The sequence below is a fragment of the Ciona robusta genome, chromosome 4 (assembly GCF_009617815.1).
Source record: "Ciona robusta chromosome 4, ASM961781v2".
Taxonomy (NCBI): domain Eukaryota; kingdom Metazoa; phylum Chordata; class Ascidiacea; order Phlebobranchia; family Cionidae; genus Ciona; species Ciona robusta.
Window position 1 is genome coordinate 6723205 of NC_143238.1, and position 17189 is coordinate 6740393.

The 17189-nt window shown below is 35.9% G+C and overlaps 2 protein-coding genes across 2 annotated transcripts; both read right to left on the minus strand.

Annotated features, from left to right (window-relative positions):
- Positions 1-301: 301 nt before the first annotated feature.
- LOC149737166 (aldo-keto reductase family 1 member B1-like) lies at positions 302-5231 on the minus strand. The gene is made up of 9 exons (XM_089876029.1): positions 5192-5231; positions 4719-4832; positions 4005-4172; positions 3233-3352; positions 2732-2812; positions 2231-2454; positions 1427-1592; positions 1039-1121; positions 302-451 (listed from the first exon to the last, which is right to left on the minus strand). Exons 2-9 carry the CDS (start codon positions 4785-4787, stop codon positions 403-405), a joined length of 960 nt encoding a protein of 319 aa, XP_089732155.1. The 5' UTR covers positions 4788-4832; positions 5192-5231; the 3' UTR covers positions 302-402.
- A 578-nt stretch (positions 5232-5809) lies between these two features.
- LOC149737167 (uncharacterized) lies at positions 5810-17169 on the minus strand. The gene is made up of 8 exons (XM_089876003.1): positions 14999-17169; positions 13360-13465; positions 11646-11749; positions 11234-11302; positions 10081-10189; positions 9341-9447; positions 8483-8853; positions 5810-8140 (listed from the first exon to the last, which is right to left on the minus strand). The coding sequence occupies exons 1-8, from the start codon at positions 15150-15152 to the stop codon at positions 6647-6649; spliced, it is 2514 nt and encodes an 837-aa protein (XP_089732129.1). The 5' UTR covers positions 15153-17169; the 3' UTR covers positions 5810-6646.
- Between the last annotated feature and the right edge of the window lie 20 nt (positions 17170-17189).

Genomic DNA, 17189 nt, shown 5'->3' on the forward strand with positions numbered 1-17189 from the left:
AATGGGTTGGACTACTCGGTATTTCTATGGCTCTGCTTTTACTCTCTTTATTAAAAAACGTATAATTCGTAGAGACATTTCTACTTATCTGCACACTGCAAAAGCTTCAGAAACTCGACTGTGAGCATGGGGGTAGCAACCATGAATATGTCACTCAAGTTCCCACAGAACACCCGTGTTATAACCACTATAACTAAAGATTCCTATGTTTAGGTATGTATGCTATAACCACTATCGTTGCCCTACAATGCGTCGATGAATAAGTTACATTACTAATTTCCACCATAAATAACTTCAACAACATGTTAATAGGTATGTATTAATTAACCACACAATGGCTACAGTACAGGATTCATGATTAACTTGAGGGAATTAAATAAACACCAATATTAAGTAATCTCTTTACTCGGTGTAGTTTTCCTTGAATGGCCAGTACTTGTGGTCAGAGACCCTGGAAAAATAAAGTTAACTTGAACTGGTAGTTGTGCGGTGAGGGTACTTTGTAATGCAAACAAATAAATAAAAACAGCTCGTAGATGTAAGAAGCAACTTTCGATGCAAATGCTTCGGTTTAAAAACAAAACCATTTTGAAAATAACATGTTTATTTTAATGTGATGAGAAAACGTGTCATGTATACTAAAATGTTCTGTTTAATACACCTCGTGTGAGTGATTGGTTTACCTGTATAGCTGATAATTTTGACCACCCATTAGTGACCACTGGGTTTTAGAGCGATTACCAAAGTTTCAATAAAACAAGGAAGTCTATATATTCAAGTTTGTAAATTTAATGGGCAACCCCAAGTCCCCTGGCGTGCCTCACTATAGGCCCTTACACACATAGAATATAGGTTAGAGGATAAAAATAATGAACTGTCGATACACTTGATATACAGCACCATTGCAAACTTTTAAACCACTTATTGCAAACAGAAAATGTAGAAGGCGTTACATTTTTGTTTATTCATAGAATAAAACTTAGAAGTTATAAAATAATGGACTGCTAATAAACTTGATAGCAAGAGACACAGACTCACCATTCTAATGCACAACCCCTGAATGAACGATCAAAGCCAGCCACGGTTGCCATGTCATCAGCAGAAAGCTCAAAATCAAACAACTGAAACATTAAAGTAAGTTTAACATTTAAATTACATTATAATGCATTATAATTATAATGGTACATTATTAAAAGCATATTAATACATTTAATAGCATCTGTAATTGGTCTTCATCTGGGTGGATGACTCTTAATAATAATTTTTAATTTTACCCAGATTGATAAGAGTCATTTCACCATGATGAAGAGATGAAGAGGACTGAATAGGACGTTAAAATGTCCCTTAAAAAAATTGGAACAGCCAAAAATAAGCATAGTATGCCCGACAGCAACAGTATATTTATCAATCGTTATTTCATAATCACCTGCAAGTTACTTTGTATTCTTGACGGAGTTACACTCTTAGGAATTACAATAATATTACGTTGGATTTGGTATCGCAACAATATTTGGGCCACGGTTTTCTTCAATCTTTCAGCAATGGCGACCAACTTTGGATCTTCTAACAATACGGGTTCATCTGGTTTAACCCTGTGGTGGTAGAAGGGTTATGGGTTCAAGTCTTACATAGGTGGTTTGAAATATATGTCATAGGAGGCTGGGATGTAGGTCTGTTATCCCAACACCAAGGGTGCTACCATCTAGACCCCACTGAGGCAGTTTATAGACACTCAATAATAGAGATTCTATTCTATAAGAGTGACGTCTTCAGTAAGGCACACCTGAGACCTGGGATGTAGGTCTATTACCCCAACAACCAGGGTGCTACCATCTAGACCCCACTAAGACCAACATATGTATTAGTATTAAATTGTCAATGAACTGCCCATAAAAGCTACAGCTAAATCATAGCAATTCTTATTAGGTAAATGCCAGAGCCCACTGCCTACATTAAGCAGAACAAGATACCTTTACCCCACAAATAGAAACTTTGTACTAAGCAAACAACAGGTTACCAAATTAACAGTAACCGTTTCAAGATGTTTGAAACTAAAACAAACTTATCATTATATTGACATAAGCCAGTGTTTCCCCCTTTTTTTTAATTCCAAAACTTTTCCTATACAGTACTGTAGAAAACCAACATGGAAACACTATAAGATACTTCCAGCACACTTGGACTCAACGGAAAATTACAAAAATTATCACTGAGATAGAAATAACATTACCATGGTCTATCAGGGGAGCCAAGGGGGCTGTATGCCGTCATTGCTACTTTATTGGTTTGGCAAAATTTCACGGTTTCTTCCTGGTTCAAATATGGGTGGAGCTCCACTTGATTGACAGCTGGTACTACTTTGCATTCTTTGATGATACGGTTAACTTGGTAAGCGTTAAAGTTCGACACGCCAATGTTTTTCACGATGCCTTCCTCTTTGGCTTTCTCAAGCTCCTGTAAAACGTACACGCAACGATTATTTCACCATATTGAGAACAGCCTAAAAACAAGATCATTTTAAATAGGTGGTCCCAAGAACAAAATCAATTTTTACGTAACTATTATTTTTATGAAACTAATAGTAGAACTGGAATGCAGGCATAACCTAATTAAAAATATTACCGAACCCTTTGTATATACTGGAATATAACAAGATTTGAATCTTCAATATTCTATACCATGACCATCCACCCATATTTGCAACCCCATATATTATAATACTACCCCCGACCTTCCAAGTATCCACATAATCTGTATCATCGTAAATAAACTTCCCGTTCGAATCTTTGGGGAAGAGGTTTCCATCTGGTTGCTGTGGATTGGATGTTAATATTAAATATGGACAATAATACTTGATGAAAATAAGAAGTTCGATTGTCTAAAGTAGTTCAGGGTAATTGCCCAATCCTGGTCTAAGTCATAGGACCTTGCCAAGCTAGGAAAGCTAGCCCACATTGAACAAAACATAAAACACTTGACATTTGTTAAACCAACTTGAAAATTGTTAAAATGATAACTGTGTACCAATAATTGCACTGTTATGTACAGAATAGTTTGTGTGCTAGAATACAAGACACATGCTGAAAGCTGTTTCATGAAATATTTTTTGTGAAAAAAGGTTTTGAATTACATTATTTAGGAAACAAATATAAAACGTATAAATCAAACTCTGACCACGATAACATAACACCAAACATTAGCATCAGCAGTTTAAAGTTAACCATTAACTTACCAGCACATAAGCCATAGGCCAGTGTATGAGGTATAGATCAAGATATGAAGTTTGGAGATTGTTTAAACTTTCTTGCAGCGAACCACGGACTTTGGACGGATGATGGAAGACGTTCCAAAGCTGGAGAATATAATTTTAACAATGAATGAAACTTATGTTTCCTTGCACAACAACTACAGTAGTTATTTTATTCTATGTGGGTGAGGTCCCACTGCGTGGTATTCCATGGGTCTCAGGATTTAGCCAAGAGGCTTACATTGGTTACAACACGGGAATAATGCTTTTTACACCTCGTGCCTGCTTACGAGTTTTACATGTCTAACCTATTTTATTTACCCTTGCATGGCTGGTCAACAGCAGTTGTTATAACAAAGGTGTTCTGTGTTCTGTTGCATACACCTCATGCCTGCCTACAAGATATTCCATAACTGAATAGGTGGGTTGGAGCCATTGCCGTTAACTGACTAAAGTGTCAACAATGGTTGTAGCGATGTTTAATGAATAGCCTATCTCTCATACCACCCAATCCTAATTAAATAAAGAATGAAATTTAAGTTAACTTTATGGAATGAGGTCTGAGAAGCATTGTTCTAGATACAATTCACTTAACTAACCAAACTTAAAGAGGTCTACGTAGTAGCACCTAGGGTGTTGGGCTGATGAGCCTACTCTGGTCAAAATTGGACCATCGGGTGCCACGCAGCGGGGCCTCACTCATTTATAGATTAAAAAGTCAAAGAGATATTACAACCAACCCATAACCACATCCTACCTTCCCAGTGATAAACATATCCTCTCTCGTCACTTTCCCTTCATCAATCTTCTTCTTCAAAGCAGATCCAACTTCCTTTTCGTTTCCATACACGAGCGCACAATCTACGTGACGATATCCACTGTCGATGGCAACCTCTACTGCGCGCTGTACCTCACCGGATTTGGACTAAAAATGAAAGAAATAAAGATACATTAGGCTTTCTATTGAGTTATAATAACATTAGTGTTTTATAATACACTTTAGACCAGACACCAGACACACAGGGTGTATTCATACACCTCATGCTTGCTGTCAAGTTATAACATAGGTGACTTCTTATACACCAGACACACATGGTGTATTCATACACCTCATGCTCCCTGTCGAGATATAACATGGGTGTCTTCTTATACACCAGACACACATGGTGTATTCATACACCTCATGCTCACTGTTCAGTTATAACATAGGTGTCTTCTTATACACCAGACACACATGGTGTATTCTAAGTATTCATACACCTCATGCTCACTGTTGAGTTATAACATGGGTGTCTTCTTATACACCAAACACACATGGTGTATTCATACACCTCATGCTCCCTGTCGAGATATAACATGGGTGTCTTCACTTCTATACACATATGGTGCACTCTCAAGCTGTCAAGCAGAGTAATTCAGTAATATACATAGGCCTGGTCGCCTAGACACAAATAAACGTAATAACCCTCACCTTCCAAGTCCCCAGCCCAACTATAGGCATCTCACATCCAGTGTTTAGTTTAATGCCAGGAACTGCCATTGTATTTGTGGTGAACTTACTGAAACTCTTCACTAGCAACCTGTGCTGTAACGATAGATTCATTATTTTACGCAACATTTTACTTGTGGTTAATTAAACTTCAAAAACAAGCTTAGATATTTAAGGATATACCGTTACGGTCCAATCGTTTTGTTTTTTTAGTCTCTCGTTTAAACCAAAGTTAGTATAGACGTTGGTTTAAACTATCTATTCTAACTGATGTCTGATGGTACTGCAATTGATGTTTCCGTATTAAAACATCGTCATACAACGTTTCCGCACATTTCTACTAAACGCATATCAAATACACATACGAAACACACACATGTCGCAAAGCGTGAGAATCTGTCGAAATACAGCATTTGATATAACAGCCACATGCGTATACACGTTGTACAACTTACCTACTTATAAATAAGTGAATGATTGACGAACTGCAAACTGAGCAGCTGGTTTATATATGGGATTTTTACACTACCCCCTTGATTTACTTTTTTCACTATCGGCGAAAAGCGAGTCTCTTGGCCTATGCCCATAAACTAGCTTTCTCCAAATTTTATGAAAAAGGCAAAATAAAGGTTAGTGTAAAGTTACTACAAAGGGAATAATGAAACATTTGCAATGTATTATTTCCGCTTCATTTCTTTGATTATTTCCGTCATATGCACAGCAAGTTTTGGATTACTTTTTCCACAGTTAAGCTATTACTTTGTGTAAGCCCAAATATGACTACAATTTTAAAAATACTATTCTATTTAGCAATGCATAATAATGTATGCCAAGATTTCAGCGAAAATTATTTTAGCAAATTTTAAACCTAAGATACAATTTGCCTTGACACTGCCTATAATATGAGTGTGTCCTACAGAAAAAAACAATACCCACAAAGTTACATATGTGGTAAATACTATTACCCCACATTTGTATCAACCAGACAAAATTTTACCCTCGAACATATAGTTCTAACTTCTATACTCCTTTAATAATTTGATTGGCTTTTAAACTTGAACACAGAAAACACGTTTCATAAAAGAATCTGTTTAATTGAAAAAATGATCAGAAAAAAAGTAAAACAGAACGAGATAAAGCACCAAAGATATTTTACAACATAAAGTTGTCAAACAAACTGAAACTCTTATAGAATTTAACGTTTCCAAAGCTTTAGGAATAGTATGCAATACACTGGGATTTAATATTACACTCGACAATAGGATTGCAAATAATCCCAAAGAAAGTTTAAAACACAGTTTGGAAAAAAATGAAACTTGGAAGTATAGAGAAACAGGACTTAACCAACGGTGCAGTAAATGCAAATGTTCATAATCGGCTCGTTAGCGCTATCGTGGGGTAAAAAAGTAACAAAAATATTAAGAAATATTTATAAATTACAACTACAGTAAATTGCAATTAAATGCCGTTAAAATTGCACTTGAAAATTACAAAAATGTAGAAATGGAATAACGAGTCACTGTTTTTATGATGGTAAGTGCACATGCATCAGATATTTCATTTATGATAAACTGGAAGTTAATGAACAAAAACTTATAAAACTGGAATTTTTCAATTGCAATCATGGTAAACAAGCAATGAAATATGATGTCATAATATAACTTATTCACAATTTTAGATTTTGTTACAAATTTTGGCTGGCCCTTTTTTAATTATTTATAACTTATTCACTTATATTATAGAGGTACCTAAACAGTAAATTCAAACAAAACAAAAACAACCTAATTTAACGTTAATTGGTTCATAACCAGTAACATATCGTCTCAATTATTAAATAATTAAATAAAACCAATTAATTATAAAATTTCCCTTATTGCATAGAAAGTGATCAACAAATGGGTATAAGATTTCTATTTTCCTTGAAACATTTGTAATCTTGATGCAAACGAGGAATTTGCGTTTGTGGAGTCTTGCCCACCAGGTTCCCCCGCTCCAAAGGTTGGTTTTAAGTGTTTTTCTGGTCCAACCTTCGGAGGTTTGGTTGCTAAAGGTGGTTTTCTTCCTGGCTTTTCTGCTGTAGGGGGTGGGTTAAAGGGTCTATCAGCTTTAGGGTGTGGGTTACACGGTCTATTTGCTGTAGGGGGTTGGTTAAACGGTCTATTTGCTGTAGGGGGTGCGTTGAAGGGTCTATCTGCTGTAGGGGGTGGGTTGAAGGGTCTATCTGCTGTAGGAGGTCTGTTAAGGGGTTTGCTTGTTACAGGGGGACGTGTAAATGGTTTTGACTCAATGTTTTGCGGTTTATAATTGTTTGTGGCAACAGAAGATGGTTTAAAAGCTCCAGGGCTGGTTGTAGAGGAGTTCCATGCTGCAGGGGTGGATGGTAAAGGTTTTGAAGCTGTAGGGGGAGGTGGTAAAGGTTTTGAAGCTGCAGGGGTGGGTGGTAAAGGTTTTGAGGCTGCAGGGGGAGGTGATGAAGGTTTTGAAGCTGCAGGGGGAGGTGGTAAAGGTTTTGAAGCTGTAGGGGGAGGTGGTAAAGGTTTTGAAGCTGCAGGGGGAGGTGGTAAAGGTTTTGAAGCTGTAGGTGGCGGTGATAAAGATTTTCCTTCAGTACCTAATAAGTTAAATTGGTTTGCAGGAAGCGTAAAAGTTTTTTTCTGCTCTTGGAAATTGTTCCTCGCTGGTTTAGGTTTTTCTTCAAAAGTTTCCGGCAGAGTTGGACTGAAGGGGGATCTTAAACCTTGCATGTTTGGGAGTGTAGATGATTTATTTGGTGAGTTCAGTTTGAACTGGTCGCCTCCTATATTCGATACAGTGTGGTCTTCGGATAGAGAAGGTCGGTTTCTATTGGAGGGGAGGGGATAACCTTGCCTACCATGTGGGGGCTTCATGGCAAAATTTGACGCAGGTTTAGGTGGTGGCATTGGGGGGTTGTGGGTTTGTGTGGGTTCGAACTGTGAGGTGTCGAGGTACTCTGCTTGTATTACAGAGGTATCGACGTATGCTGGCTGCACTTGGGGAGGTTCCTCATACGCTGCTTGGAGGGTTGGCATGGGGTGAGACTTCTTAGGTGAAGGTTTTGGTGTCTTTAACTTTGGCCGAGTGATCGGTGAAGTTGGGGGTTTGTGGTCGAATGTGTTCGATGTTGGTTTTAACCCAGGTGGGGGCGGGGGGTGTTTGTTGCCCTCAAGTGTCTGTTTCAACTGTTGCATCATGTTTGGCTTGGCTCCAGGGGTTGGGGGTTTATTATGTAAATGTGGTGGACGGTATTGATTGACAGGTGATGTTTGATTGACAGGTGATGAAATTGGATTGTTTTCATAATTGTCATCACTTTCAAGTTGTTGATATTCACCTTGTACAATGTCATAATTATCCACATTCTCCGCAACATCAATGTAGTTTTCCTGCAATGTAAGATATTTATAACAATACTGATAGAAAATATAAACTGGAGTCATTACCTCAGCAATAAATGGTGTTAGTTATAAATAGTCTGCTGTTACTACTTATAAAACAAGTATAAAAGGGATTGGCTTCATTTTTTAGAGGATCTTACAGAAATTTTAAAACACAATTAAAAAATTGCTACAAGATTTTTCGGACTTATTATAACATGATTAATTTAATCTACAATCTATTTTATATAATAATATATATATATTATATAATCAACTTTTAAGTGGAATAACAACATTCGAGGCCACATTTGATAGCAAAAGTACAACAACAAACATAATGGATTTTACCTGCGATTCTTCTGGTGTTGGAGGGAGAGGTTTATTTTCATTTGGAAGAGGTGGAAGTGGTTTGTTGTAACTATCCAACCTTGACCTTGGAGAATTCCCTTTGAAGAACACGGGTTCTTCATAATTACCTTCGTGATTCTCAGTGGTTTGGGGTTTGCATGGTGGGGGAGGTGGGGGGTCAATGGGTTGACTCGACATCCGACCAATTTGTCGGTGAACATTCATGTTCATTCGTGGACTGAGGGGTGAGGGTTGGGGTGGCTGAACGGTTCCCACAATGTCGTAGTTTTGTTCGTCCACCATGGGTTGGAAGTCCCGGGGGTTGGGTGGGGGAATACCCATGTGTGGGAGGGCGGGCAGAGGTTTATCTTCTGGGGAGGAAAAATATGATTTGAAAAATTTTCGGGATTAATATTTGATGACATTAAAATTAACCACATTTGGTGAAATTATTAGGATTGATATTAATAAAGAAATGCAGCATGTGGTGATTGGTGAAGTGCCACACAGAAAGAATAATCACTATGTTATATATAATTCGTGAGCGGGCACACGGTGTATAACACACAATATATTACGACTGTTGCATTATACCTACCATATCCACCATGCAAGGATAAATAAGTAACGTATGTGGTAACTTGTAAGCTGACACGAGGAGTTAAACCGAACACCTGTGCTATAACGACTGGCGTAGCCCGCCAAGTGAGGATGAATAAGTTACATACGTGGTAACTCGTAGCTGACACAAAGTGTATGAAACAGAACACCAGTGTCATAACAACTGTTGTTGCTGTACGAGGATAAAGCAAGTTATTAAAACAAACTAAACAACAAAATAAAGTTCATTGAACTAACCCCGAGGTATTAACGTCTCATATCCATCGTCGGTTTCGTTTGATAAAACAGAAACCTCACTTCCATAACTGCTACAACTTCTAGATGTTTCAACAGAGTTGCAAAACCTGTGGGTGTAGGATGTGTTATGTGTGGTACTGGTATACCGATGTAACTTATTTATCCACGTAATGGTTATCAATACCATTGAATCGGATACTTACAACCTTCAAGTTAAAATTAACAAAACACAACTTTAATGAAATCGATAAGGTTGGTTTTGTGCTACAGCACAACTAGGAGTTAACTTATTACAAAAATTGACTTTACATACTGGTTTATTACATTGTAATAAATGTTGTTCAATTTCATCACAAAGAAACACTGTTTTATGATCCAAAGTGTCAATACACCAAGGGATATAACATGAAATTTCACGCTCTACGAATTTATGTAAAATAAAATAATGCTTACGACATTCAATAATTGATAAAAGATCATTTGTGATCGTTTGGTGTGAACTTAATAAGTTGCTCACCGCCACCTAGGAGACCTTTGCGTACCATAGTTTGGAAACCACTGAGCTAGAGGCAAACCATTTAACTATTATGAATGAATGAATGAATGAATGTAACTTATTTATCCTCGCGTGGCCAGAAAACGACAGTTGTTATCACACGGGTTTAACACCTCGTGCCAGCTTACGAGTTACCATGTATGTTACTTTGTGGGTGGTTATGCTGGATATACTGCATACTCACCTAGTGTTTTGGGTGATGGTGAAACTCTGTGGACGTCCCTCTGTCGCCTCCATGTGGAGAGTTGAGTTACGTTTCTCCGGCAACGATCGACTCGCTCGAAGGGTACTTTCTGTAATGGTGGATTATTTAGTGTGAGCATGAGGTGCATGAATACACCATGTGTGTCTAGTGTATAAGAAGACACCCATGTTATAACTTAACAGTGAGTATGAGGTGTATGAATACACCATGTGTATCTAGTATATAAGAAGACACCCATGTTATAACTTGACAGTGAGCATGAGGTGTATGAATACACCATGTGTGCCTAGTGTATAAGAAGACACCCATGTTATAATTTAACAGTTAGCGTGAGGTGTATGAATACACCATGAGTGTCTGGTGTTTAAGAAGACACCCATGTTATAACTTAACAGTGAGTATGAGGTGTACGAATACACCATGTGTGTCTGGTGTATGAGAAGACACCCATGTTATAACTCGACAGTGAGCATGAGGTGTCTGAATATGCCATGTGTGCCTAGTGTATAAGAAGACACCCATGTTATAATTTAACAGTTAGCGTGAGGTGTATGAATACACCATGAGTGTCTGGTGTTTAAGAAGACACCCATGTTATAACTTAACAGTGAGTATGAGGTGTACGAATACACCATGTGTGTCTGGTGTATGAGAAGACACCCATGTTATAACTCGACAGTGAGCATGAGGTGTCTGAATATGCCATGTGTGCCTAGTGTATAAGAAGACACCCATGTTATAATTTAACAGTTAGCGTGAGGTGTATGAATACACCATGTGTGTCTGGTGTATAAGAAGACACCGATGTTATAATTTAACAGTTAGCGTGAGGTGTATGAATACACTATGTGTGTCTGGTGTATAAGAAGACACCGATGTTATAATTTAACAGTGAGCATGAGGTGTACGAATACACCATGTGTGTCTGGTGTATAAGAAGACACCCATGTTATAATTTAACAGTGAGCATGAGGTGTACGAATACACCATGTGTGTCTGGTGTATAAGAAGACACCGATGTTATAATTTAACAGTTAGCGTGAGGTGCATGAATACACCATGAGTGTCTGGTGTTTCAGACACCCATGTTATAAGTCAGTAATTAGATAGCTTAATATAGTTATTCACCAACCTGTTATATTATGTTTATCAATTTCTATCCTGAATGATTCTCTCCATTCATTCATTGATCGTTCACTTTCTAAAACACAAAGATGGAATTTGTTTTACAGGTATAGCTTATAATTCTATTGCTTTTTAATTTCAAACTTGTATGTGAAACTCATTCTAAAGTTGCACCACTTTTCACAAGTGTATATAAGTTAATAGAGTGTTTTTAGCCGACACTTCAGTATTTGTCACATGTAGTTTTAAAAAAGTGAATCAATGTCATATTTTCACTAAATACTTTACAAAGGTAAGTTTCCAACCTATTTATACACAAAAAAATCAAGCAAAAAACATTAAATTAACAAATGTCATATTCTGCCACATACAGTTCCCAACTAATTCATGTTTAAACACACACCCCCTGCCCTACCTACCAGGAGCAAGGTACCACGTTCGCTTATTGTTGCTGCTTGACTTTGGGTAAAGTTTAAACACCCATTGGAGCGCTGCACATCGTTCTTCCTCAGCGGGGAATATTCTGGAAGGTAAAACTTGTTATTAAATAAGGTTTTTAAAGCTAGTTTAGTGGAATAATAAGGTAATGGTATGAAGTGGCAGACTAGACAGGCCAACCATAGGGATGCACATTACAGAATTTCAAATCCATAAGATTCGAATCCTTTTGTATTCGAATCTAATTACAGGATTCGGTATTCTGTTTAATGATGTAACACACATCATCTCATAAACTATAGTACCAATTTTTGGAAGTTAATAATTTTGAAAAAATATATTTGTGTGTTTGTGAAGTTTTCTGTCCTGTATTAACCAGTATCCATTGAATATAACAAAAATTGTTTTACAGCAATGAAACTAACTATACAGTTATATAATTCGTTTTTTTGTTTGCTACCAAATAAGACGATAAAAATGATTAGTCCCATGAACCATATTACCCCAACCTACTATTTATAACCAAGTTACAAGCGGAAGCCATTACCATTTGTATACCTTTTATTATAATTCCCAATTAACATAGCAGGGTGTTTAGCTTTGTAACAGTTGCTGTTGTATGGAGGATATTTATAGGAAATTGAAAAATCCAGTTTCCTTCTCTTATTTCAGGAAGTTTAGTTTAAACAAGACTGTGCTACATGGGTTTCCAAACTGGGAGTTACAAACTTTAGCGGTTGCTAAAACTTTTTACCAAATTTACACAAAGTACGGCATATTTTATACTATTAACCAATCATGTAGGGTCGCGGAAAATTATTGAAGATTAAAAAGGGTTACTAGCAAACTCGTTTTGAACCCTACTGAAGTACATGGTGTTTTTCAATACTAGGGAATCAAATATCATTGTGAATGGTTTTAAGGTGTCATGTTTATTGTTTTAATACCAGAATAATAAAAGGTATTGTCTAGAACATGTGACTTTATTCTGACATATTGTTTTCAAAGAATCTGTTCTATGACGTCATAGTAAAACATAGAAACACCCAACTTGTACTTTTGATATTTGAATAAAAATGTAAATTTGTTTAATAATAAAATAGCAAAGTACGCTAAACTTATTTACATACGAGTATGTGGCCACACATTGCGATTCGTAACTTTTCACGCATTATGACTCATAATGAGCATCTACTAAATATTATGACATCACAGTCGCCCACGCAATAGGAAACAATGGATGAACGATGACACAACAATGAACATTGTGAGCTACAATGGAAGAATTAAAAACAAAATTAATTAAAACGTTTTTGTTCCTTTTAGTCTATCTTCTTTTTAGATTTTTACCTTTATATTCTCAGTTTTAAAATGTATAATATCCAGGCTTTAATAACATGTTTCGTGAATCTAGCCCTAAATTAGTACTCATATTGTTTGAAAAGGAGATCAAAAATCTTATCATTTCTAGCATGGACTTGTAAAATTTAAACCTGCATTTAGATAACTATACGGGAGGTCCTACAGTGAGGCATGCCATGGGACCTAAGATTTAAGCCAAAGCAGGCTCATTGCTCCAAAACAATTTTATCCACATCCTTTTCTATATAGGTAGGAATGTACAGCAGGGCAGGTCATGAGACGTGGCATTTTGACACAGTTGTCCCATATTACCCCAAACAAGCAGTTACTTACTTATTACTATATCCTTCCAACGAGAAGTAGCCTTGTGGGGCAGCTGAGTGGTCGTCTTTGTAATAATAAACCCAACCCTTCAGTATTATGAAGTATCTTTTATCGTCTGTAAATATAAATAACAAGGTTAAAATAAACCTGGCAACAACCGCAGTGGAATACTCAAGCTTTATTAATACTATATATGGAAACCCTGACCTACAAGGTAACAAAGTTCATTTCCTGAAAATATTATGGCTTGCCTCAGCATTAAACCCTAAGCTTTATCATAATACCATATATGGTTAAACCCTCAAGTCATGCCATTCTGGCCGAATATTGCTAATAATAAATTAGTCTTTTTATACAATAGGAAGAATGGGCATCATCTATATATATATAATCTATATATATATAAAAATACCCAGTAGCAAGAAAAGCACCTTAAAATAAATCTTTAAAATATAATGTCTTCCTATTTTAAACAGTAACTTTTTTTAAACTACACACCGGAACTTTCTAAGCAGACTGGGCTTCCATACAAATATACACTAACAAAGTTTTTACGTAAGCCAACGAAACTATGGCATAACAAGGTATTTTATACCAAATTAGTCAATTTGTATTTCAAACTATGTCTGGTAAAAGCAGAAAAACTGGGGCCCAATTACTTTAAAGTCCGGTGTATAGCAGACGATGGTATATTAAAATACACCTTTTTATACGGCACAAGTCAAGTTACACTTTGGACTATGCCTGGTAGCAAGAAAAGCAAAATCACTTTCGTTTCATTTTAAAGTAGGAAAATATACAGGGACATTCGTAACTGGCACCTTATAAAGGATTTAACATTTGAACTTTACGTTGAATACACATTGCATCTGCATGTGTATGTTCAATTACATTGTTCGATATAACCTTGAATATGCAACATTTAACCCAGACACGCAGTGTACGTTACGAGCTCCTTGGTAAATTATTAACATCATGTAAGTTTGCTACATTTGCACTTTGCAAATTAATACCGTGATAATTTATAATAACACATTTAAAGCACAGTCAATACATTTAGTTCGATTTAATTTTAAAATGCAGCTAATGTATAAATTTCCAAAAAATCTATACAGATATATTTTTATATATTTTTTAAAATATATTGCATTCCCCACCCCCACGTTGATTAATGAGGTCTGAATGCGTGTTTTATTATTAGTGTATGTATAAGTACAATCAATGTATAATTTACCTGACTTTAGCAATATACATGCAGTGATGCATAATATGTGCAATGCATGATCCCATGACCACATTATTACTCAACAATAAATATTAAGAAGGTTATGATGTCATAAGGAATAAACTCTAGAACTGACCACTGTGAGTCACAATTGACGTAACAATCGTGTTTGTGACACAAGTATTAATAGGGGAATCACCTTACACAGTATTATGACATCATAATAACTTAAATAGGGATTGTTTTACTACCAGGAAGTGAAAGTTTGCAGCAAAATCGACAGAAATGTTGAAATATTTAGCAACAAAAATATACCCTATCCTTTGCAAAACCAGGGTGTTTTTAGACTATATATATACCATGTAAAAGATATGCGTACAAAATTAAATTAATAACAAATATTCAATATGTTAACCCACTTACAATTACTGAGTGATGTAAATTTAATTTTATTGCTTCCTGCCTTTTTATACAACCATCCCAACCTGGTTACATCGCGTTCTAACGACAAACTCGCAGCTGGAACATTTTCCATGGGTTCGGGGTAACTTTGTTTAAACAGTAATCTGCCTGGCATTGTGGGTTCTATACAACACCTGTGTAATTGTATAAGAGGTTAAATTATGGGTCAAGTGCTATGAAATATGTAACCAGCAAATTTTAAGAGTTGTATAATATGAGACATAGCAAGGATGGGGTAGGATGGGACACCCTACTCATTCTATTTTCTCGTCATATTTGGTAGTAAACACAAAAACATTCAAAGAATTATGAAGCCATATCCTCACGACTCCCATAGACGGTTGTTAATTGTTTAAAACACGATCAGAATATTTGGATATTATGTAGTATGTACTAACGGTGTCCTATCTTTCCCCACCCTACTATATATATTTCACTTATATGGGATTCTTGTCTCTTTTTTAAAAAGGAAATGCATAAACTAAGTTATGCATATTAGATACTATATTTGGATACTAGTGCACGAGCTCTAATAACATTACAAATTTGACCAGTGTTTAAGGGGGTTAAATAACACCTGTTTAAACGTTCGGTTAAATTAATGCATTTTTTTGGGTTCTAGTGTAAAATCCTTCACTGCTAGATAAACTCAAACTGTATCTATATATAACCTGACACAATGTGCTGGTAAAGTATCCTTTGTGACCTAAAGGGCTAGACCAGTGATTAGTACTTAGTAGGTAGTATTTGTGGGTTACTGATTATATTGGGGTTAGCATATGACGTATGAGGATTCTTTACAAACAAATATCGGCCTCATATCAAAGTAAAGATTAAATCAAATATTTCATATTTGAATTAATATTTTAAACTTTATTACAAGTTGCCGCCTATACGTTTAAAAATACATTTGTACAAAGACCTATATTGTAACAAATACTCAGGTAACACAAGCATACACAATCCAAAGAACATAGATAAACCTCAAATACAAAACATTTTTTCAAATACCAAGATACTGGTAACAACGTTTCTAAATTCTCTGAATTAAGAACTGAAGCTTTATAATGCTTAAGCTAAAAATACTGAAAGTTTCAATATAGTAGGCTGGGGGAATATGGGAAACCTTTTCATTCAATTTTCTCGAGTCAATTGGTAGTAAACATAGAACATTCAAAGCATTATAAAACTGCCTTCTCATGGCTCATATAAACCATTGTTTATTGTTTAAAACATTTTAGATACTGTACGCTAAAGGTGTCCCATCTTCCCCCACCTAACTATTTAAAATGAATGGCTTGGTTTTATACAAAATAACCGCATACAATGCACATTATATTTACTAAGGTCCTATTATCTTAAATGTACCAATTATAGATGACTTACTGTAGTGACCTAAAATGTCAATGCTGCAGAAAAGCCTTCACCATAAATGCTGAATTAACACTTAGCACAATAGTAGTTGGCTGATAGTGTATATGGTAATACAGTCACGCAGTTTGACGCATAACTACACCTATGACTCATAATTAATCGAAACTTCCTTATTGTGATGTCACAAAACAACGTGGGGTAGACTTGCAGTTTCATATTTAAACGAGTGAAACTACGAAACCGCGGTTGCTACCGCTTACAACATAATGCATAGGAAAGGGAAATTACCGTTAAGTCGGCCCAGGTTATAACTTATGCGTAAGTATGTTGTTATTACATATGCGGCGCAGATGCGGGCGACTTTTTAACGTAAATGCAGTATTACAACATTGCATTCCAGTATAGACACAACGTACAACATTGTATATCGATATAGACACAATGTGAGCTACTTTAAGATGAAATCTATAGTTATGAACCTGTTATATACCGTCACTTTACAAATATACAAATACACAAAACTTTGCAGACTTGCGCTTTAACGGTCAAAAAGTATGTATATACGCATATTACACTTGCTATGATATACGGATATTAACATTGACAAAAATTACGGAATCCCCCAAAACAAAATTACACTTAAATGCAAATTTATAAAAAAAACTTTAAAAACACCGAAACAGTATCCCCAAATTTAATATTTAGTAACCATTTAATGTAATTATGTGTTTAATCAGGATGCGTGTATTTGTTTAAAGCCATTAATATTTATTGTGTT

Excerpts from the sequence above, each read along its gene's own strand:
- LOC149737167 (XM_089876003.1), bottom strand. The coding sequence starts at position 15,152 with ATGCCAGGCAGATTACTGTTTAAACAAAGTTACCCCGAACCCATGGAA. Across the intron at positions 13,466-14,998 it reads ATTTACATCACTCAGTAATT|ACGATAAAAGATACTTCATA; the intron begins GTAAGTGGGTTA and ends TTATATTTACAG. Across the intron at positions 8,854-9,340 it reads TGAGACGTTAATACCTCGGG|AAGATAAACCTCTGCCCGCC; the intron begins GTTAGTTCAATG and ends TTTCCTCCCCAG.
- LOC149737166 (XM_089876029.1), bottom strand. The coding sequence starts at position 4,787 with ATGGCAGTTCCTGGCATTAAACTAAACACTGGATGTGAGATGCCTATA. Across the intron at positions 2,813-3,232 it reads GGCCTATGGCTTATGTGCTG|CAACCAGATGGAAACCTCTT; the intron begins GTAAGTTAATGG and ends TCCAATCCACAG. Across the intron at positions 452-1,038 it reads AGGGGTTGTGCATTAGAATG|GGTCTCTGACCACAAGTACT; the intron begins GTGAGTCTGTGT and ends TTATTTTTCCAG.